This window comes from Malaclemys terrapin, chromosome 17, assembly GCF_027887155.1.
Source record: "Malaclemys terrapin pileata isolate rMalTer1 chromosome 17, rMalTer1.hap1, whole genome shotgun sequence".
In the NCBI taxonomy this organism is placed as follows: domain Eukaryota; kingdom Metazoa; phylum Chordata; order Testudines; family Emydidae; genus Malaclemys; species Malaclemys terrapin.
In genome coordinates this window covers 13,183,585-13,206,604 of record NC_071521.1, presented here as the reverse complement: position 1 = coordinate 13,206,604, position 23,020 = coordinate 13,183,585, and the positions used below count along the sequence as shown (strand labels likewise).

The 23,020-nt window shown below is 42.8% G+C and overlaps 1 protein-coding gene across 8 annotated transcripts in view; it reads left to right on the top strand.

Moving 5' to 3' along the window:
• The window catches only part of SPTAN1 (spectrin alpha, non-erythrocytic 1), a 72,319-nt gene that overhangs the window by 34,131 nt on the left and 15,168 nt on the right, over positions 1–23,020 (top strand). For 3 of the 8 annotated variants that reach the window (XM_054007506.1, XM_054007508.1, XM_054007504.1), the window contains 20 exons: positions 570–629; positions 3,180–3,378; positions 4,664–4,768; positions 5,586–5,606; positions 6,074–6,109; positions 7,357–7,404; positions 13,452–13,543; positions 14,684–14,828; positions 14,939–15,120; positions 15,307–15,406; positions 15,625–15,822; positions 15,946–16,092; positions 16,769–16,872; positions 17,037–17,199; positions 17,990–18,004; positions 19,874–20,005; positions 20,388–20,525; positions 20,814–20,918; positions 21,119–21,327; positions 22,528–22,648. In XM_054007506.1, coding sequence (XP_053863481.1) covers positions 570–629; positions 3,180–3,378; positions 4,664–4,768; positions 5,586–5,606; positions 6,074–6,109; positions 7,357–7,404; positions 13,452–13,543; positions 14,684–14,828; positions 14,939–15,120; positions 15,307–15,406; positions 15,625–15,822; positions 15,946–16,092; positions 16,769–16,872; positions 17,037–17,199; positions 17,990–18,004; positions 19,874–20,005; positions 20,388–20,525; positions 20,814–20,918; positions 21,119–21,327; positions 22,528–22,648 — 2,320 coding nt within the window. The remainder of the gene's footprint in view (positions 1–569; positions 630–3,179; positions 3,379–4,663; positions 4,769–5,585; positions 5,607–6,073; positions 6,110–7,356; positions 7,405–13,451; positions 13,544–14,683; positions 14,829–14,938; positions 15,121–15,306; positions 15,407–15,624; positions 15,823–15,945; positions 16,093–16,768; positions 16,873–17,036; positions 17,200–17,989; positions 18,005–19,873; positions 20,006–20,387; positions 20,526–20,813; positions 20,919–21,118; positions 21,328–22,527; positions 22,649–23,020) is intronic. The other 5 variants (XM_054007510.1, XM_054007507.1, XM_054007509.1 and 2 more) reach the window with 3 other exon arrangements.

Below are 23,020 nucleotides of genomic sequence, written 5' to 3'. Positions count from 1 at the left end.
CTGTTCTCACAGTTATGCTGTCACTTTTACAAGAATTCCCACCCACTCAGTTGTTTTGAGACACCAGCTATTAAATGTGTTGGTAAATTATTGGCTTTGTAAACTGAGAATGAAAACCTGTTTTTTAAAATTGTATTATACTGTAATACATAGTACATACTAGAGGGAGGCAAGAACGCAAGGTTCTTAGTAATAAATTTCTGAACAGTTTGTAACTGTAACTCTAATATACGCTTGCACACTGCTTCTGAGAGCTAGAAACTAGGGTGCATTATTTTGGAATGGTGGGAGTGCCTTTCAGTTCTGAACTGAATGGCATGATTGAGAAGCGAGATGGCCCTGTAGTGAGAGTTCAACTGTGCTGATGATGATTTCTTTACGTGATTTGCACTGACTGATTGGCTTCAAATTTTGCTTTTGAATGGCACCTAACTTTCTCCATTTAAATGTGAATTCTTAACCTTCATCTCCCACCACAAATGACCCCTGGATGGAGCTGCTGCTTTCATTATTTTTGTTAATCTAACTAATTTTTGCATGCTTTTGCTGTGCTCCCTCTGTCTGTGCAGGACTCTCATAACTAAGGAAGTCGGCAGTGTATCTCTACGTATGAAACAGGTCGAAGAACTGTGAGTAGGATTCACCCCTTTCTAAACCATGCTGTCTCCATACTAGTTACCTGTTCATTCTCCCTTTTTTCTTTCCTCCTTTGGGAGTGCTGCTCCAGAGGGACACAGGGAAGCAATTTGTGCAATGTAGAATAGTCTTAATTTAGAACAGTAGTAGATATTTGGCACATGATCTCTTACAGCTAGACAGCAGCTTATCTTGTTAGCCACTTCTGTCTTTGCTAAACTGGAGGCGTTGTTACTTTCTACCATACTGATCTTGCTTATGAAACAAGACATCTGCTTGTCTCCATTGACTGAGTTAAAAAGAATCCTGCAGTTTCTTAGGTGTATGTAAAAATGTGATCTATTTATATACATACATGAACGCGTGTGTGTGTATTGGAATACAGCATATTACATATGAATGGCTTAGAATTATTTGCAGACACAATTAAAATAATCATACCATTCACAAAGGGTGATCAAACCCTGTTACTTTGCTCCATAAAAGTTGCATTACAGGCATACAGGAAGGTTCCTCACTGTCATAAGATTAAGTTAAAATATTCTATTAAAACCTGCTGGAACAAATGTACTTTGCCTTGAGCTCTGACAAACCGCCAGAGGAAGCAAGTTCCATGGGTGACTGCTCTCGCTTGAGAATGCTCTGCCACCTTTCCTTCAGAGTTTGTCTCAGGCACCCACAACAGAAACATCCTAATCACTCTTAATTGTCACAAAGTAGTTGAAGGAAAATCAGCTTCTAAGGGAATTGGATCCCAGGTCATTTATGGGCTATATAATTATGCTTCCTAGTTCCTGAAATTGCATCCTGAAGCCAACTTTTATGGTCAGTGCAGGATGTGACACTCAAGTGCTATGTGCGTATGACAGCCCATCCCATTCAGAAGATGAGCAGCAGCATTCTGCATGAGTCTCAGGTGGACTCAGTCTCAGCCAGTTCACTTCCTTCTGACTTCCAGTCTTAATCCGATACCAAGATGACAATGGTCTCATATAATTTAGGTTTCATGAAAAGGATACACAAGTAAGTATGGACATCATGTATTGACACTGGAGCCCAAAGTGTCTAGTTTTTCTCCAACAGTCTTACGTAGACATTGAATAGGAGAAGTGACAGAGTGATACCCTGTACAATCCATCCTATTGGGAAGTAATTACTCATTATTCAACCAGTGTGCTCTTGGTCTTAGGAACGAAACCATTGCAAGGGTGTCTTGTTCACCTTTGTATGGTGCTGCAGGTGACCCAACGATATCATAGAATTAAAGGCTGCTAATTTAATCAAATTAGAATGGACACTTTTCCTCTATCCGTGGCTTGAAGATGGAAATCAGTCATGGATATTAATAGTTTCTCTACTATACTCAAGCTTGAAATCTGATTGAAGAAATCTGAGGAATCCAGAGGCTGCCCCATCACCAGAAGATTTGAAACAGGATGGCAATTAGAGAAACTTTTAGAGGGGGTTTTTTCAGTAAGGATCTAACCATAGATTCCTTAAAATGGTCATCAAGTTTGCCCTCCCAAAAAGAGGCATTTGCAGTCCCCCGAGACTTCTCTGCTGTCTTTCACCAGCCATAGCTTGTAAAAGGACTCCAAAGACCATCTGTATCCATTGCTTCCTCTTTGTTGTATGTTGGAAATATTTAGACTTGATTGCGAGAAATAAGCAGAAGACATTTACCCACCCACCTACCTGTGCTTTTCAAGTAATTGCACAGTATTTCTGTATATACTACTTGTTCTGAGAGATCCTAACTCCTTAGGCAAAAATATTAATTTGCTTTGGTCTTTTAAGTCCTAGGAAAACTATGTACCTTTTTTTAAGCTGTCGGTATGTCTTTAGGACCTAATTCGTGTTACATTTATCCTAACGTAAATCAGAAGTAATTCCATTGAAGTCAGTAGGAATCACACAGATGTAAAAATGGTGTAAGTGAAATCAGAATTAGGCACATTTCTATTGCACAGTTGAAAATTTTTGCTTTGTGAAAGGAGGGGGAAAAAAGACAAGATCACCAAGTATTCATCAGATATTACATTGAGTAACAGGCAGGCAAGAATCTTGTGTCAGACAGCTGTGAGCTGTCAAATTTAAATGAGCTGTGGGAAATTGATATACTAGAAGAAAATCTTTTAATGTGCTGTTTAGCATATTTTATGCATATGTTTGATATAGTTGCATGAACAAAATATAAGGTAGGATAAATAAGTAAAAGAGCTTATGTTGTATGCAGCTACCCCTGCGTTGCTGACCTGCATTCCTTATCCTAAGCTGCAATTCGCTTTGCTTCTGCCCATCAAAAAAGCCTTGTATGTGGGAAGTCATGGTTCAGTGTCGTGATCTGTGTAGTATAGAAACTTACAGGGTTTACATCTACATGATCATTGTCTGTTGTTGTGCAGACTTATTTATTTGGCATCTCCTTGTAGGGATTTCCTTCATCGCTGGTGTTGCTAGTCCATTTTTATCACCTTCATATACTATAACTCTGTTCAGGTGAGATCTGACGGTCCCCCACCCTCCCTCTCTGTATGTTCCAGATATCACTCTCTTCTTGAGCTGGGGGAGAAGCGCAAGGATATGCTGGAAAAAAGTTGCAAAAAGTTCATGCTTTTCCGTGAGGCTAATGAGCTGCAGCAGTGGATCAATGAGAAAGAGTCTGCACTCACCAATGAAGAGGTGGGGGCTGATTTGGAGCAGGTTGAGGTACTGCAGAAGAAATTTGATGACTTTCAGAAGGTAGGTTATTATGTAACCTTTTATGTAGCACAATAATTCTACGTCTTCTTGTCATCCTTCAGCTCAGATTCCTGATGAGGTTTCCATGACAATCCCTTCACAGTTTGGTATAGTTCCACTAAGACACAACTCTGTGAAGCAAGCAAAGCATTCAGTTTATTTCCACTGGATCTGCTGCTGGCGACCCCATATCCAGACAGCCCAAGCTGGTGTTCTGCTACATGTTATCTCCACCTATGTAGCACCAGAGGAAACCCTCCTTTTTATTTAGCATTTCTGAACGTGGAATCTCCTGCACTTGACTGTAGGTGCTACTTTTATTACTTCCTCTATGCTGAGTATGCCATCCAGACAAGGAAGCTTCCCCCTCCCTTTGTTTAAAGGCAGAGTGATCAGGCACTCTGAACTGCACAGTATTCTACAAGACATGAAATAATTAATGGCCTCTGCTTTGAAGAGGAGGTGATTGGTTTTATTTTTTTTTTCTCCACCCACCATTGGTGAGTGTATGACATTGGCTGAATTTTGCCTTGCATGAGATGTAAAAGAGCTTTAAAATGTTTTCCCTCTTGCGCTGTGAGCCATTGTGCATAGAAGTGCCAGGGGCTCTGGACTAATGATTTGGAATAACCGGTGATTCAATATGGGCGGTATTACATTTACAGCTTGAATGTTAAGTAACAAGCAGTCTGAGCTGGCCTAACGATACAGGTGAGAGATGGGTGCCAAACACCTTGATGTCTCTGTAATAAACTGACTGCTGAACTTAAAATATATCACCTTCAAGACTTCAGTGCCAGCTCTCTAGTATAAGGAAGTATGTTTATTCTGAAATACATAACTTTCCTTTTTCTACTTTTAGTAATCCATTTAACGAGTTGTTATGGGGCCTGAAATAGTGGCCTGTATCATAAAATCACATCTTGAGTCATCTCTTCTAGTGTATTTATCCAGCACAATAGCTGATCATTTTTTAATCTTCTTGGTAATGCAATTTAAATTAACATTGTAGTTAATGGTTTTAAAGCTGTCTAGAAATTAACTTTATTTTATTGTGGGAAAAACTCTAGTAGTCCAGTTCTTTAATCCATTGACACTGGCAGTTGGGATTTCTTGGCATAAGACTCTATGCATTGTAGATACACTGATGACTGGAAAGGTCAAAAGGGCTAAATCCCTGCTGTTCATAAATTGGATACCTTTTGATGCCTCTGATTGACAACCTTATCGCCTTGTGTTTTGTTTATATAAATGTTCATGCTGTGATATTTACTGTTCTGTGCAGGATTTGAAAGCCAACGAATCTCGTCTAAAGGACATAAACAAGGTTGCGAATGACCTGGAATCGGAAGGGCTGATGGCAGAGGAAGTACAGGCAGTACAGCAACAGGTCTGTGTTTTTGTGACGTGGTCTGCTGCCATTTTATAATAAGAGACAGATGGAATTGGTTTTGTCCTTTCTTTTCCTGTTTTTCCATCTGTCCTCTACTTTTGCAGCTGAAGATTTTTATTGCTTCTATTTCGCTACTTATTCTTTTTTCTAGATTGCTGGTTGTCTAAAAGTGGCTTTGGTCAGCAGGGTAGCCTTTAGATCATTTCATTGTAAATAGTGCTATAACATACATCTAGATAATATTTAATTTTTTTAATACTTGGAAGTTCTAAATTAATAGTATGTGGATTTTCCATGACTACTAGTGATGCTTTGGACAAGTCATTTAATCTCTCTGTCCTTGTTTCTACATTTTTGATAATACTGTTAGACCTTACATAGGTGAGGATTAGTTGGTTAATGGGATAAATTCACTCCACTGTTCATGCAGTTCTTTGAACATTTAAAATGCAATATAAATGCCCAAGTATTATTAGCTTTCCATGACTGCTTTTGCTTGTGTAAATAATTCTACACAATATCGACAATTATAGCAAGACCACCGAAAACACTTGTTCCTTTATAAACCCTGTGATAATGTTATACCATAATTCACTGTGAGTATCAAAACTCTGCCACTTGTGCTGCATGTATTTTTTTATTTGAGCACGTTCTTCAGCTGGTAGTACACAGAAGGTCGACGTAGCAGAATACTTTTGCTTCCTCTTTGTAGGTTACATTGTTCATCCCATTTCCTTCCCTTTCCTCAAAAAGAATCAAATCTTTCTAGATTTTCTTTTACAAAATAACATATCCATTTCCTTTTCCCTTACAGGAAGTCTATGGCATGCCCAGGGTAAGCATTGTTATGATATTTGCATGCTGTCTTGCAGAAGCTTTAACAGAAACAGGGTTTGGACATACAGAAGAGAAGATTTTGTGACTGAGATCCCTTTTGGGTCATAGTTCATCTCTCTCAGAACCCTCTTTCTTGATAATGTCTTTGAATGGTGACACAAAAATTCTCTTACCTTCTTCAGCCAAATTCAGGGAGATTATCTTTTTTGATGCATTCATCCTCTGATACTTATATCTCAAGCCAATAGCCAGCTCAATGCAGGGTAGCTCATGTGGCCCTGGTATATATTTACCACCACGCATTTTTTAAAATTTTTAAAATAATTCTGAAAGGATTGTGTGCACATAAATAACTTAGAGATTTAATCAGGTGTCTTGATCCTTGAAAATTTAACCGGGTGTTGGTTAACTTCCATTTTCTGTGTTTTCTTGATGTCTAAAGTTTTCCCTTAATACTTTAAACAGGATGAAACTGATTCCAAGACCGCGTCTCCTTGGAAGGTAGGTCTGACTATTTGGTGGCACATCTAACAGATAGGAAAAATAATAACATTCTTGCACATTACATCATCTCTTAGGGCCTTGCATCCTTCTAACACACACATTCCTTTCCTTATGAGAAGTAGTAGAGTGCTGTCCTGGTCCCTTCTTCCAATAATCATGTCAATTCACAGTGGATAGATTTTTAAAACGCACATTATGAAAAATCTGTGGAATAATCAGTAGAAATTAACTGATGTAATTATCCCGCACACTGTATTAAAATATAAAGCTACTGTACAGGTGCTGCTGTCTCAGAGATAATATTAACAAAAACAAACACCCTCAACTTTCCTCATGTCTAGTCTTCATTACAAGTATGCACACAACGATGAACAAGGTAGCATGTCCTACACTCACTGTAGAAATCTCAAACTGCACTTTATATATAAAACCACAGTAATCCGTTTCCTTTCTGTATAGCAAAATGACATTTTCCATTTGACAGTCTTTAACAGAGGACTGATTTCACCATTACTTATATGCTGATTTGAAATACAAAAAGCAAATTAAAAATACAAAATCTAATACAGTAGAACCTCAGAGTTACAAACTGACCAGTCAACCACACACCTCATTTGGAACCTGAAGTACACAAGCAGGCAGCAGCAGATACCAAAAAAAAGCTAATACAATCCAGTACTGTGTTAAACGTAAACTACTAAAAAAGGGGAAAGCAGCATTTTTCTTCTGCATAGTAAAGTTTCAAAGGTGTATTAAATCATTGTTCAATTGTAAACTTTTGAAAGAACAACCATAATGTTTTGTTCAGAGTTATGAACATTTCAGAGTTACGAACAGCCTCTATTCCCAGGGTGTTCATAACTCTGAGGTTCTACTGTAAAATATCTTTTATTGTACCAACTTCTAATATTACCTCACTCACCTTGTCTCTCTAATATCTTGGGAACCAACACAATTACTGCAACACTACATACAAAAAGCAATCACTCGTCTGAGACAATGATGGGTTCACAATGCTGTAGAAGAAAAGGTACACTAAAAATTTGTAATTGAAACTTATAAAATCATGAACATTTCTATTCATCCTACATGTTGTAAAACCTGTCGTACAAAACCTGTTTTGGCCAAAACTAAGTTGTGTTGAGGTGTCTTGAGTTTTTGTCAGTATGGTATGACTCTTGATTGCTAGGATAGAAATTTAACTGCTTGATTTTGATTTTACTATTTTTGCTTTTTCCTCATAGTCTGCACGTATGATGGTACATACGGTGGCCACCTTTAATTCCATCAAGGTAAGAACAGTTGTGGTGCTTCTACTCACTGAAAAGTAACAGCTTTCTCTCATCACCTTCTTTGTGTTCACCATTCTGCCTCCATGTTCTATTGCCCTTCATACCCTTTTAAATAAACACATTAAAATAAATGCTAATTTACAGCATCTGCTTCTCGGAATACAACAGGTGCTTGTTGTATACATATCATAAAGTTACCTGCTTTCACATTGCAGGAGAAACGCTTATAACTTGCTGTATAGTTCCTTGAACCAGTGCATTGTTCTGTGATCAAAGCAGCAAATAGAAATCCGGTGTGGGTGTGGGTGTGTGCAACCTGCAGTTAGAAACCTTCAGTTATGCTCCAAGATAACTTTGGCCTTCCTCCTAGCTCATTTCCCACCACCCACTGTTCTTTAAGTAGTTTGTTTATGTGCTCTTAAAGCACTAACAGTAACATTTTTAGGAAGACTACCATTTCTACCATAATCTTTTAAAGTGGCAATATTCTGTCTATTGTCCATGGACTGCCAGTGTTCCAATGGGCCTTTTCAGCAGATCTATGGAATGAAACCTTTAGGGAGCCAAAATGGAGAGGCAGCAGTGTTGGGAATTGCAAGAGGATTTTGCTTCTACAAAGAAATCTGTGGAATGAAAAAGCTGGGGAACCATGCTTTAAATGTGATCCTCACCTGAAAATAAGACTGCATAGGGCCTTTTTCCTTTCCTTTTCTTTAAAGAGAATTTGAAGCACCTTTATACCTTAAGAAATGTAACTATACAAGCACAGTGAGCAAAATATTTTAAAATAAATCTTTATTGGATTTACATTTCAGGTCATTAAGGTCTTCGAGGGCTTGCTCATGTCCATTCCATATTAGGTGTGTGTGCTCTCCACATGCACAGGTGCCGGAAGTTTTTCCCCCAGCAGTATCAATAGGGGACCATCTCTGGTGCCCCCTGGAGTGGCGCCCACATGGCATGGTGTCAGGGGTGCTGCCGGCTCCCCCCCACCCTCAGTTCCTTCTTGTTGCCAGTGACGGTGCTGGAACATCTGCCGCTTTGGCTAGCGTTGTTTCGTTTTCTGTTCTTGTGAACTTTGAAAATATGTAATAATAGTTGTATATAATTAGTAGTTTCTTAGTTACCCTTAGTAGTCGTTATCAACTTTTCGTTAGCCCAAACGGAACTCAGCCAGGGGACAGGGCATGCCCCAGTCCCAGGCTTTAAGCCCTGCAATAGCTGCAAACGGCCTATGCCTGTCAGTGATCCATATACCAGCTGCCTACGGTGCTTAGGTGAAGGGCACGTAAATGACACGTGCCGTATCTGCAAGGTCCCCCTGGGCAGTTCAACACCCCGTTCAGGAAGTCGGGCCCAAGCTCAAGTCGAGCAGTGCAGCCCATCCCATGCTTTGCCTGCGACCCCAGATAGCAGTGCAGGCCCTAGCCAGCTTCAGGTGCCATTGACTCCCGAAGCTCTTTGAGCAGCTCAAGAGATCCAGATACTCCTGGTGCCGCCCACACCGGCTCCCACGGTGCCCCGGTCTCAGGAAAGACTCGCGTTGGGACCTATGCAAGTGTCCCCACCTCAGCAGTACCGATCCCCATCAAGAGGGATGTCCTGCCAGCGTTTACCCGCTCGAAGCCGTCGCGCCTCAGGACTGGAGAGGCACGCTCAGTGGAGTCCTTTTTGGTCCCCGCACTAGGGGCACCCATCGAGGGACTTGAGGCGTACCTCGCCGGTAGATTGGCACAGACCCTCTGAGGCACGTGCCACCCAGCAAGAACTCTGGGACCAGCCCCGTCCGTCTCTATGGGCCCAGGACCAATAGGACACCAGAGACTGCAGATCGCTGGGCCGTCATTGTCTGTTTCCAAGAAGGAGATCGCCCTACTCAGGACGATCCTCCTGGCAACTGGACCATAGTAGCTCCCAGTCCCGTTTGACATCCCGGTACCGGTTGAGTAGCGTGAGGCATGGATTGCTGGATATCCGATGCAGATCTGTCGGTCCTTGAGTGCCTAACCAAGACAGTCTCACTTGGACAGGTCGACTTTGGGATGCAGAGATCAGCACTGGTTGGACAAGAGCCACCGGTCAGCCCGATTCTGGTCACCAAGTACCGACTGCTCCACTGGTAGCTCTGGCTTGGAGCAAGTTTCCCTGACTGCGGGACAAGCCCTGGTACCGGCGGTGCCAACTACATTATCAGCCTCAAAACCTGTCCCATGGCCCCAAGTGCAGTGAACGGTGCCACAGTATGCGTGGAACCCTTGGGGGTTCACCCAGCCTTCCCAGGGTGCCCAGTTGGTGTCAGGAGCCTCGGAGAAGCCAGCGGCCTCAGTATCCCATCCCCCTCCGATGCTTGAGGCTTCAGCGGATAAGACCCCACAGGTCCAGGAGGACCCAGGGGAGCAAGGTGCTGGACCACCAATGGACGTGGAGGTTCCTGCAGCACCGTCATCGTCATTGCCAAAAGAGGCTATCACGGGGCCTCCTCACCCAGTTACTCAGGATGATGCCAGAGCACACCAGGAACTTTTGAAGAGGGTTGCTTCTAACCTGGGGCTTCAGGCAGAGGAATAGGAAGAGCCCTTGGACTCTCTGTTTGGGTCCTCGGCTCCTGACAGGGTGGCTCTACCCCTTCATGAATGGGTTTCCAAAATCACTAATGCCCTGTGGCAGACCCCTCTTCCCTGGCCCCTATCTCTAAAAGGGCCGAACGCGAGTACTTTGTGCCAACCAAAGGGCATGAGTACTTATACTCCCACCCAGCCCCTAATTCCCTTGTGGTTGAGGTGGTTAATCACAAGGAGAGGCAAGGACCACCCGGGGCCACCCCCAAAAATAAAGACTCAAGGCTGGATCTCTTCAGATGTAAGGTTTATTCATCTTCCAGCCTTCAGCTGAGAATGGCCAACCACCAAGCCCTCCTTGGCCAATATGAGTTTAATATGTGGCACGCCGTAGCCAAGTTCAAAAGGTCACTCCCTGAGACTTCCAAGAAGGAGTTCCGAGCGATCCTCAATGAGGGCACAACTGCGGCCAGGGCGGCCCTCCAGGCAGCGTCAGATGCTGCTGCCCACACCATGGCTTCCGCTATCTCCATACAGCAAGTCTCTTGGCTGTTCCCCTCTGGGTTGTCCACCAAGGTCATTGCAAGACCTGCCCTTTGGCAGGGCTCTATTTGCAGAGCAAACAGACAACAAGTTGCAAGACCTCGAGGACTCCCGCACCACCCTGAAAACCTTGGGTTTCTACGTCCTAGCCCCAGTGCATAAGCGGTTCAAACCACAGCAGCGTCAGGGCCACAGGAGCCAGTCTTGGCAGGACCAGCTCCATAAATGAGCCAAGGGTTACAAGCGCCACCTGAGCCACCCGCCTCCACCCTCTGCCCAGTCGGGCTCAACCCATAATAAGGAGGGGGCCAAACAGTCATTTTGAGGGTGCGACCTACTAGACTATTCTCTGGATCCATCTTTCCCAGTGTTCTGTCTGCCTTTCCTCCCGGTGTGACCCGCTATAACTTTTTGGACCACTGGGTCCTCAACAAAGTGGAACGGGGTTATACCCTCCAGTTCCTTTCTACCCACCTTCCCCGTTCCTCTTCAGGGTCCCCTCTCACGAGAGTCTCCTTGCACAGACGGTAAAGGGGTTACTATAACTGGATGCGGTGGAAGAAGTTCATCTCAAGTACAGTAATAAGGGGTTCTATTCCCGGTACTTTTTAATCCCAAAGGCTAACGGTGGTCTACAGCCCATCCTGGACCTGTGAGACCTCAACAAGTACCTACAGAAGCTAAAGTTCCGCATGGTCTCTTTGGCTTCTATTATCCCCTCCCTGGATCCAGGAGACTAGTATGCCATCCTCAACTTGAAGGATGCGTACTTCCACATAGCGATCTTTCAAGGACACAGACACTTCTGCTGGTTTACGGTGGGACCCCACCACTACCAATTTACAGTCCTCCCATTTGGCCTGATGACAGCACCAAGGGTGTTTACCAAGTGCATGTCGGTGGTGGCGGCTTACCTCAGGTGCCAGGGTCTACCCATACCTTGACGACTGGCTCGTCAAGGGCGGTTCTCAAGTCCAAAGGGATGTCACGGTGCTTCAAGCCACATGCCGCTCTCTGGGCCTACTGGTGAATGACAAAAAATCGATGTTAATGCCAGTGCAGAGAATAGAGTTCATCGGAGTGGTCCTCGACTCTACCTGCTCCAGGGCATTCCTGCTGCTGGAAAGGTTCCTCATGATGGCGAACCTCATCGTAGAAGTCTGAGTTCCCTGTGACTACCGCCAGGGTCTGTCTGCACCTGCTGGACCACATGGCAGCATGCACTTACATGGTCTGCCATGCTAGGTGCCGGATGCAGCCCCTGCAACAGTGGATGGGAACGGTCTTGGGACCCCTTGGAAAAGATCGTTATCATTCCCCAGGTGATACCTCGCTGAGATGGTGGACCGACCGCCGGACGGTCCTGGAAGGGGTTCCGTTCGACAACCCTCCTCACTCCATTGAGTTGGTGTTGGACACTTCGGATCTCGGCTGGGGGGCACATCTCGGCAACCTCCAGACACGGGATGTGGTCCCCGGAGGATGTGCAGTTACACATAAACGTCAAAGAGCTCTGAGCAGTCCGGCTGGCATGCGGAGTCTTCTTGCCCCACCTGTCGGACAACACAGCCTCCATGTTCTACATCAACAGGCAAGGGGGAGCGCGCTTGTCAGCTCTCTGTCAGGAGCTGCTCCATCTGTGGGACTTCTGCATCAGCCACCTGGAAGCTTGTCACCTTCCCGGTGTCAGGAATATGCTGCCAAACCAGCTCAGCAGGGATTTCTCCTCTCACCACGCGTGGTCACTCCATCCAGAGGTAGCCTGCATGATCTTCCAAAGGTGGGGAACTCCCCAAGTAGACCTGTTCACTACCAGACAGAACAGGAAATGCCACCAGTTTTGTTCTCAACAGGGTCTGAGCCAGGGGTCCCTCTCCGATGCCTTCCTCCTGTCGTGGTCAGGGAGCCTGATGTACACGTTCCCTCCGATTCCACTCATCAGCAGGACCCTGGCAAAAATCAAGAGAGACCTGGCACAGGTTATGATCTCCCCAGCGTGGCCTTGCCAGCATTGGTTTGGCACACTCATGAGCCTGTCAGCAGCCACTCCCTGGACGTCCGGAGGGCCTTGGCTTTTTATTTAGAACGTACCAAGCCTTTCCGTAAATCAACTCAACTCTTCATTGCTACAGCTGATAGGATATGAAGGGTCATCCGGTGTCCTCGCAGAAGATTTCCAATTGGATCACCTCGTGCATAAGGACCTGTTACGACCTGGCGGGGGTTCCGCCACTACCGATTGTCGAAGCCCATTCGACAAGAGCTCAGGTGTCTTCGGCAGCCTTCCTGGCGCGCACATCCCTATCCAGGACATCTGTAGAGCCGCAACTTGGTCCTCTGTCCACACGTTTACCACTCGTTATGCCATCACTCAGCAGGCCAGGGACAACGCTGGGTTCGGCAGAGCTGTGTTGCAATCTACGCATCCGTGAACTCCTACCCACCTCCACGGGTACTACTTTGGAGTCATGTAATATGGAATGGACATGAGCAAGCACTCGACGAAGAAAAGACGGTTACCTTTTCCGTAACTGTTGTTCTTCGAGATGTGTTGCTCATGTCCATTCCATGATCTGCCCTCCTTCCCCACTGTCGGAGTTTCTGGCAAGAAGGAACTGAGGGTGAGGGGAGCTGGCGGTGCCCCTTATAGCACGCCATGCGGGGGCCACTCCAGGGGGTGCCAGAGCTGGTACCCTACGGATACTGCTGAGGGAAAAACTTCCGGCACCGGTGCATGTGGCGAGTACACACACCTAATATGGAATGGACATGAGCAAGATAATCTTGAAGAACATCAGTTACGGAAAAGGTAACTCTTTTTTGTCATTTAGTATGATCTGGAGTAACGAAGCTTTCTCTTTTAAACAAGAAATAAATTCATAACATTGTTTAATCTGTCAACATCAGGTGCAGTGCTGAGGCTTCATTTCCATTTTTCCCTTTCAGGAACTAAATGAGCGTTGGAGATCTCTGCAGCAGATGGCAGAGGAGCGAAGCCAGCTGCTGGGCAGTGCCCATGAAGTCCAGAGATTTCACAGGTAAGGAGTGCACTGCCTCAGGTACATCACATCATGTTTTAGTGGTAGTTTTTACATGCAATTTTTATTCTCAGTTTAACGTGAAAACATTTAATTTTAAGAGAACAAACACAAGCTTATACAGGGCCTTGTCAAATACCCATTGACGCTTTCCATTTGCTTCAGTGGAAGTTGGACCAGGTCCATGGTGAGGAGCAGTTCTTTAATCTGTGTTTGCATTAACATTTTTCATTTAAAAAATTGGCCGTCTTAGTTTTATTGCTGACAGAGGCATCTTGTGATACCAGCGTGTCACTATCAGTATGGAAGCCGAGCGTAGGATTCTGCCTTAAACCTTTATCTTCAGATCAGTGATATTCTTTAAAGGGGTTGCAATGCTCCCACCATGCTGTGCCCTTTCTCTCTCTAGAACTGCTATCGTGAGCTTTCTCTTCTCTCTTCTCCATCCCTTTGCCAGCTGGCTACCACATACAGGTGCAGCTTCTCTCTTCAGTTATTTGTCACAGCTGATGGGCTTCTAAACATTTGAATTTCCCTGCCCACCACATCTGTATCTCACTGCTTCTGCTTTGTCTGCATTTACCACCACCAGCACCATTCTTACTTCTGCGGCTAAGACGCTGTCCGCCCAACAGATGCCAACATTTTGTCCCAACCTCTTCCACAACTGTCATTAATTTCTCCTGCTATATTCCTGAAAAGGAATGAATATCTTAATCCAGGACCAACAAGAACTCTATGTATTCTGTGTCTGCATTCACTAGAGAGAGGAAAGTCTCTCTAATGGTTACAGCACAGGAGTGTGAGAATTAGGCGGTCTAGATTCATTTCCTAGCTCTGCCAGAGATTGCCTTTATGATCTTGAGAATTCACACTGCCTCACAGGTGTAATCTGAAGCTTGATTTATTAAGTGTTGAGATTCTCAGAGGAAAGCTTATTAATGAAGGGCACCAACAATTCTGATTTTTAAATGACACAAATATTCTTTCTTAGCTCTGAGAGTTTAACTTCCTCTTTAAACCAGACAATTAAAAAAAAAAAATTTGAAGTATTAAGTACTTATGGAAACAGGTTACCTGGAGTTTGATGAGACTTTAGCATGTCCTTCATTTCAGTGTTTTTCCTTTTTCCCCAACCAGAGATGCTGATGAAACAAAGGAATGGATTGAAGAAAAGAATCAGGCATTAAATACAGACAACTACGGACATGACCTGGCCAGTGTGCAGGCCCTGCAACGCAAGCATGAAGGCTTTGAGAGAGATTTGGCAGCTCTTGGAGACAAGGTCAGACCAAGAGACCAGAACGCATGGGTTACTTGCTTTCTGTAGCAGTAACGATGGTACTGCAAAAGAGGTTCCTGCCTTTCTTCTTACTCCTTCTTCTTTATTGCCAGGTGAACTCTTTAGGTGAGACTGCTGAGCGCCTAATTCAGTCACACCCAGAATCTGCTGAAGACCTCCAAGAAAAATGTACTGAACTGAACCAGGCCTGGAATAGCCTGGGGAAACGTGCCGACCAGCGTAAAGAGAAGCTTGGGGATTCCCATGACCTGCAGCGTTTCCTCAGTGACTTCAGGTAAAAACTAAACCGATCAAATCCCTGGTCCCCACTGTTAGTTTAGTTATTAATTTAAGTACATATAGTATATGACTTGGACTGAATATTTGTTGGAGTGGTGAAAGATAACTCATTTCCCTAATCAGACTTGCTGCAAGCAAAAAAAACCACAACCCCATCTTTTGGTTGCTTTTATGGTTACAGGGACCTCATGTCTTGGATCAATGGAATCCGGGGACTGGTGTCCTCAGATGAACTGGCAAAGGATGTGACTGGAGCTGAGGCTTTATTGGAGAGACACCAGGTATGTGCCAGAGCCCTCTGCATTTTTCTGTAGGTGTGAACATTGGCTGTTAAAATCAGTTTTTTGTAATCTGTTAGTAAACCAGTTCAACAGTGGTTTTTTGAGACTCCCCATGTATGTTCCCAAGATGAGACTGAGAACCTCTTTCCTCGCAGTTTAGCATTCTGCTTCTAGTTATTAAACCTCTTTTATCCCCTTCTCCCCCTCCTTTCTTACAGGAACATCGCACTGAAATAGATGCCAGGGCTGGCACTTTCCTGGCATTTGAGCAGTTTGGGCAACAACTCTTGGCTCGTGGACACTATGCCAGCCCAGAGATCAAGGAGAAACTGGATATTCTAGATCAAGAACGGGCAGACTTGGAGAAAGCCTGGGTCCAACGTAGAATGATGCTGGACCAGTGTCTAGAACTACAGGTACTTTGCTGCCTTTTTTATTTTTTTAAATAGTATGCTTTCTTAAGGAAACTTTTCTTTCACTCCCACCATTGGGCAGTACTCACTGGTTAGTCTTCTCCTACCTGTGTTCCTTCTCCTTAGCTGTTTCATCGGGACTGTGAACAAGCAGAAAACTGGATGGCTGCCCGGGAGGCTTTCCTGAACACAGAAGATAAAGGAGACTCCTTAGACAGTGTGGAGGCTCTCATCAAGAAACATGAAGACTTTGATAAAGCAATCAATGTCCAGGTGAGGGATGTATCCAAAGTGAGGGACAGCTGTTCTATTTCATTTTACATTCAGCTCCTGAAAACTTCTTTTAAGATCAGCAGGATATGATAGATCTGATGTTGGTGATGTGACTCTAAAGTTTAGAACCCTATAAAGATTTGTTCTAAATTTTTAGCAGATTAGAAACTGGTTACAAAGATGAGAAATTGTGAATATCACTGCAGATAATAAGGGGTTTGTTATTGATTGGTTATGGACACAATGCAATAAAATAATAGGTATTTACCTAACTAGGGCAGCATGAATCACAGTACAGCATATTTCTTGTGAAAAGACTAAGCAATTTAATGGTTTGTATTGGAAATCCTTACACTGAAAAAAATCAGTGTTTCTCCATTTCCTCTAAATCCTGGAAGAGCCCTTTCTGATCCTGAGAGAAGTTCCTCTGTAGTTCTGGCAGAGGCCAAAAGAATTTTCTTCTCAATGTCTGATCTGTAGGATCTCCCACTTACTCTTAAGTGGAGTTCTGCTCATTCTGACATAGGGCTGATTTCCTTAGACTCATATTAACAAGATACCAGCCTTCTTTCAAAAGGATGCCCTACTCTAGTTCTGACACAACTCTTTACAGTGGCTTTTTGTTTTTTTGCGGTACCTGAATATATCCAACTTGTGTCCTTTTTGTTTTGAACAGGAAGAAAAAATTGCTGCCCTGCAATCGTTTGCTGACCAGCTGATTTCTGCTGACCACTATGCTAAAGGGGTCATTTCTAACAGACGCAATGAAGTTCTGGACAGGTTGGTGTGCTAATTTCATTGTTCGATCAGCTGTGGATACCTTCTGAAAAGAAGGAAATTGTTTAGAGACCATGTATAACTGTTATGATGGTACATAGTCTCCTACTTCATGCCTGTTCTTATAGGTACTGGTGAGTATGAACCATATCTCTGATTATGTACAGGTGGCGTCGTTTGAAAGCTCAGATGATTGAGAAGAGGTCTAAACTGGGAGAATCTCAGACCCTCCAGCAATTCAGCCGTGATGTTGATGAAATAGAGGCTTGGATCAGTGAAAAACTCCAAACTGCAAGTGATGAATCCTATAAGGATCCCACAAACATCCAGGTGAATAATTATTTGACCAAGAAAGTCAAATGGAGTGAAAGTTTAATTCCATGTGGCATATCCTGTTGCTGATAACAAGATGTGCACAGGAAAAATTCCAAGTCCATGTTAAAGGGATAACAAATTGTTTGGAATTAATCTTCTAACGGGGAAAAAATGTAAATAAAGCAATCCTTTCGTTATGGAGACATGCAATGTGCATAGAGGAAGGACCGAAATAGAAGGCAGTAATTATTTTTTTAATAAATATAATAAAATATGTAATATCCACATAAATATGCTGCCAGAATTCACATAAATCCCTAGGCAGTTATGCTCCTGTGTAAATTTGATAAGACATCCTATCCTCTCTTCTCCCCAACAGCTAGAAGATAAAATAAGAATTTATCTTTTATAAATCAGAGGGGTAGCCGTGTTAGTCTGAATCTGTAAAAAGCAACAGAGGGTCCTGTGGCACCTTTGAGACTAACAGAAGTATTGGGAGCATAAGCTTTCGTAGGTAAGAACCTCCCTTCTTCAGATGCAAGTCTTGCATCTGAAGAAGTAAGGTTCTTACCCACGAAAGCTTATGCTCCCAATACTTCTGTTAGTCTCAAAGGTGCCACAGGACCCTCTGTTGCTCTTTTATAAATGTCTCTTATGTCCCACCCCCACTTACTGTCCTAAGTTGCAGATCTTCATCTATTTTTCATTATTAAAGAATCTCTTTAAGTGATTTACTGTGTTTTAATACTGGTATGTGGATCAGTATGACTGCACTGAACTCTTCTCTTCTTGATCTGTTTTGTAGCTTTCCAAACTGCTGGTAAGTTTTGTAGTTTGGTTGGACTGGCCATGGTAGGTGTTTGTTCCTCTGTATAGATTATATGTGAGCACAAAGTCTGGTTGTGTTCAGTCTGTTGCTCCATCCATTAATTCATCCAGTTTCTTTTTCATCTTCTAATATTCATTGACCTCCAAACAGATGTTACCATAGACCTCAGTGTTTTTGGGTGTTGCTTTTTTGTTTAGTTAATGCTTCTTAAACACCATTTACTTATGTATTTGTTTTGCAGATGTGTTCTGCATGATCTGTTTAAATTGTGGTGCAGTATTAATTCTTTAAGGGGTGGTTCATAAGGAATCAGAAATATGGGTTGTCATCCTCCTTTTTCAAATATTTTGCTACTGGACATGTCTTGTCCTCATTCCTGCTGGACCTAGAGTAGTGGTGATTAACCCATGGCCATGTGATGTCAATTCCACTAACTTGTGTCTGGAGTCAAAATTTCTGAAGGAAAGGTATCAGTGAAAGTGGGAGATCCACATTGCCCACAGTTTGCAGGGATAGCAGTGTGGAAGAAGTAGAGGGAAGAGTGCAGAACTGAGAGTATATGTGGAAGGCTGATGGGAGTGGTAAGAATCCAAGGAGGAGAAGAATTAGAGGACAGAGCAAAACGAAGAGTGGAGAAGTGACTAGGGTAAGGAGGGAGGGGCATTAGTGAAGGAAGCAATGTTTGTCTTTCTGGCCCTGGAGGTTGCACTATCTATATATTGGCTACTCAAGCAAAAATGTCATCTGTCATTTCCCTAGAGTGTGAATTTGTTTTGGTGGTAATAGATTGACATTTTGTACTATGAGAAGCTTTTTTCATTCTCCAGCATAATGAATTTATGCCAAGAAATGGGTGGATTTTAGCTGGTGTACAGTATAATCACAGCCTTCAGCAATAACAGTTTTCAGAATAAGCAGGCCATGCGGAATTTTTCATAACAGTACTGTAGCATTTTTCTTTTATTTTTACTCTAACGGTCACCTTCCTTTCCATTCTCCCTCAGGACAATGTATTTGTCCAGTGTTACTAGCATGTGGAGTTGATACTTGTAAATACTGTTTTGTCATTCTTGTCCCATTGTTTATGCTTATGGTGGGCGTATGCGTGTGTATGAAAGAAAATTGCTTATTCGCTCCCTTCCTGTGGCTCCTGTTGTTCTCATGGTGCCTTCCATTTTCAGTGAAGACAAATTTCAACAAACAGCTAAGCATTGTTTCTTAAATAGTTTTGAGTTGCTAACTATGTTTAACTCATTGTTTTACCACATAATTTAGTCATATGGTGACTCCATATCTTCTCATATGAAAACTGTGCAGAAAAAGTGCAGGTTGGGGTGGGGACTTTTTCCTCCTGACCCATGAATTTGGATGGGAAAAGTCATAAACCTCTAGAACTGATCAGTGTGGAGCAGCCACCATGTTCAGGGTACATACATACACAGTCAGTGTTTTTTAGCAGTGGTGCCATGTAAACCAGAAATCCATATTTGGAGAATAGCAAAACTTAACATTAGAAATGTGTTGCAGCCCCCTTTAAAATGCAGGAGATATATGCTGATATAGGAACATTAGTGTAAATGTCCAATCACAGGTAAACATGCTGGTTCAAAAACAGCCTAATGCTCACTTAGTAAGACTGAGAGAGCAAGTGTTGAATATGATGTAAATGCCTAGAGAGAGATTTGGATTTTCATGATTTGACATAAGGCATTAAGTATTTCTGCAGATTAGACTACACACAAACTCCCTTTCTTCTAACCCTGTCTATGCAGAACATTCTTGCATTCTTTTCTCTACCCATGAGAATAATTTAGGAGCCCCATGTCCAGTCCTTAACAGCTTTGTTTTTGCTGCATTCAGAGCAAACACCAGAAACACCAGGCCTTTGAAGCTGAACTTCATGCCAATGCGGACCGGATCCGTGGAGTCATTGACATGGGGAATTCTCTCATTGATCGGGGAGCGTGTGCCGGCAGCGAGGATGCAGTGAAGGTAGGTGCAGCACAAAAGGATAATTAATGACATGTAGCCTTCAACTAATTCTATAGTTATATTTTGTTAGAATGAGGAAAACCACTTCCTTTTGTAGAAGCTTTTTTTTTTTTTTTTTTAATTCCTGGTTTAACTATGCAGTATGGAGCATGAGAACTGTTTTGTCCCATTTTTGCTTGGAAATGAGTAATGTTTTCTGATTCTTCTGTCAGAATGTAAAAGTGAAATGGAGAGGCAGACAATGGAGAATTTTCCTAGATCGCATGAATAACTGCATTATCTATAGTTGTAGAAGCAGCAACCAAATGTGTACAGTGTGTTGCTACATTTATTAGGGATTTTGTTTTGCTTCTGAGCGTTTATCTTCTCCTTTTCGTAACAGGCACGTTTAGCTGCTCTGGATGACCAGTGGCAGTTTCTGGTGCAGAAATCAGCAGAGAAGAGTCAGAAGCTGAAGGAAGCCAACAAACAGCAGAATTTCAATACTGGAATTAAGGATTTTGACTTTTGGCTGTCAGAGGTACCTGACTACCCTGGATTGGGGATTATGCACTCTGGTTTCTCTGATACTGGTTCCCTTTGTTGATATGTGATGTGCTCCAAAAAATTCTTAAGAGAATAAAAAACAAGTGTTTGGGAAGTTTCTATGCTGTGTCATTGCCTACACTGATGTTGGCAGGAAAAATGCTTGCATCAAATCTCCCATGTCTGAGACAAGTAGGGAGACACAGTTCACAAACTTAACTTGCATTGGGGACAATCGGAGGAGACAACCATGCAATATGTAATTGTATTCTTCCTTTTCCAGGTGGAGGCTCTGCTTGCATCTGAAGACTATGGAAAAGACCTGGCATCTGTAAATAACCTGCTGAAGAAACACCAACTCCTGGAAGCTGACATATCTGCCCATGAAGTAAGCACCTCCTCTGCTAACAGGAAGAGAAATTATAGTAATCGGAGAATTCCATAGCAACATGCTGTAAAGTTTAAACCTGTAGAAATACATTTTCTCTGTGTGTACATCATGACTATGAAGAGAAGATCCTGTGCTGAGGCTACATGCTCAAAAATTGAGATTTTCGTTCTTCACACACTCCTTGCTTATGATTCCAGGATCGCCTGAAGGACCTGAATGGCCAGGCTGACAGCTTGATGACTAGCAGCGCTTTTGACACCTCCCAGGTAAAGGACAAGCGAGACACTATTAATGGGCGCTTCCAGCGGATCAAGAGCATGGCAGCTGCCCGCCGTGCAAATCTGAATGAGTCCCACCGCTTGCATCAGTTCTTCCGGGATATGGACGATGAGGAGTCCTGGATCAAGTATGTACTTCAGAAGTTCTAGATTAGCATTGTCTGAGGCCATGTCCATATTATAGCCATGCTATCAACAACCATATTTCAGTGCAGTTGTTGATAGCACAATTTACCATGTCACTGAGGAAAAAGATCATTTCCCCAAGAACCATGTTAATCTAACTATGCCATAGATTACCTACCCACTCGTCAGGTGTATGTCATCTTGTCTAGATAATTTATAGTATAGTTTTATAATGCAGCTACAAAGACACACACATCCTTGCCCACAGTGCTTGGGGAAGCATGCAGAAGTGGCTTCAACTCTAGTGTGGGCATGGTCTTAATGTCTATAGATATTGATGGTCAGGCTTCAGAAAGCATGTTCAGTGCTAGGAAAAACTTGAGGTTTGACTATAATCTTGTGGTAAAAATCCTATGAATCCTGTGTATCTTTTAAACTCTGCCTCTGTCAATTTGAAATTTCTTTCAAAAAGGCATTTATGAGCCGGCTGAAAGCAGTTTTTAATTTTACTATTTTGGCCTGTGATAGCAGTTAAGAAAAAATGCTTTCCAGAGATGTTCATATGGATCCTGATATTATTGATATGACTGGTTTATAATCAAGGAAATAAGAAGAACTGTGCTGGTTTCCACTCCATCAATATGTGAAGGTTATCCAAATAGAAATGATCAAAATTGGAGAATTATAGTTACTTTCAAGCTTTGAAAGGAGGGAAGGAGTGGATATTTCTGTAGAATATATCTATAGAGGGAGCGTCCTGTCCCCTCTTTGAAACTGTTCTGGTCAAACTGCTGGGAGCTGAATCCTTTTGACTAACATTTGTAAGTCATGTGCATGGCTTACTGCTTTAAAGGCGCTCGTAGTGCTGGGCTGTAGGGAACATCCTCATTATTTATATTGATTTTTCTGCCTTGGATTCTCTGTATTACAAAGTAGCTGAAAGGCCATCAAATGCTAAAAACAGAGGACTCCATTAAAATCTTTATATTTACCGCTTTAAATATATGTAATAATTTGCTGTAAGCGCCAGTTCTGGAATGCGAAACATACATACAAACATACAAAAGGAGGTAATGTTAATTCCCGTTAGAGCTGTTAAGTGTCAAGTTTTCAATGGCAACTGTTATATCTGTCTAGTTTGACCTTTAAAGGTATAAACTTTACTCATTCCCCTCCTCCCCCTTTTCTTCTCTGGGACTCAGGGAAAAGAAGCTGCTGGTTAGCTCAGAGGACTATGGCAGAGACCTAACTGGAGTGCAGAACCTAAGAAAGAAACACAAACGTCTGGAAGCAGAATTGGCTGCTCACGAACCTGCCATCCAGGTAAAAAAAAAAAAAAAAAAATCTGATAAAGAGCTGTTCCATGACAGGTACTGCTGTGTTGTTTCCAACGCAAACCATATAGGTTACAGGCAAACATTTGGATGAGGAAAATAACCAGTCATGATAGAAAATGTAGTACTCTGTATAATCAAGTTATAGATTTTTAGCATTTATATGATCTGGATCACAAATCAATGATAAGCATCACTGGTTTAGATCTGTGCAGCCTGAGATGTTTCTGCAGATCACAAAGGAAATCAGACGTCCTCATACTCCTAAAGAAGGACATGACTAAGCAAAGATATGGAGTATTTTCAATTAAAGTGACAGGAAGTTCCTTCCTCTTCAGACAGTAACACTTCTCACCTTGAT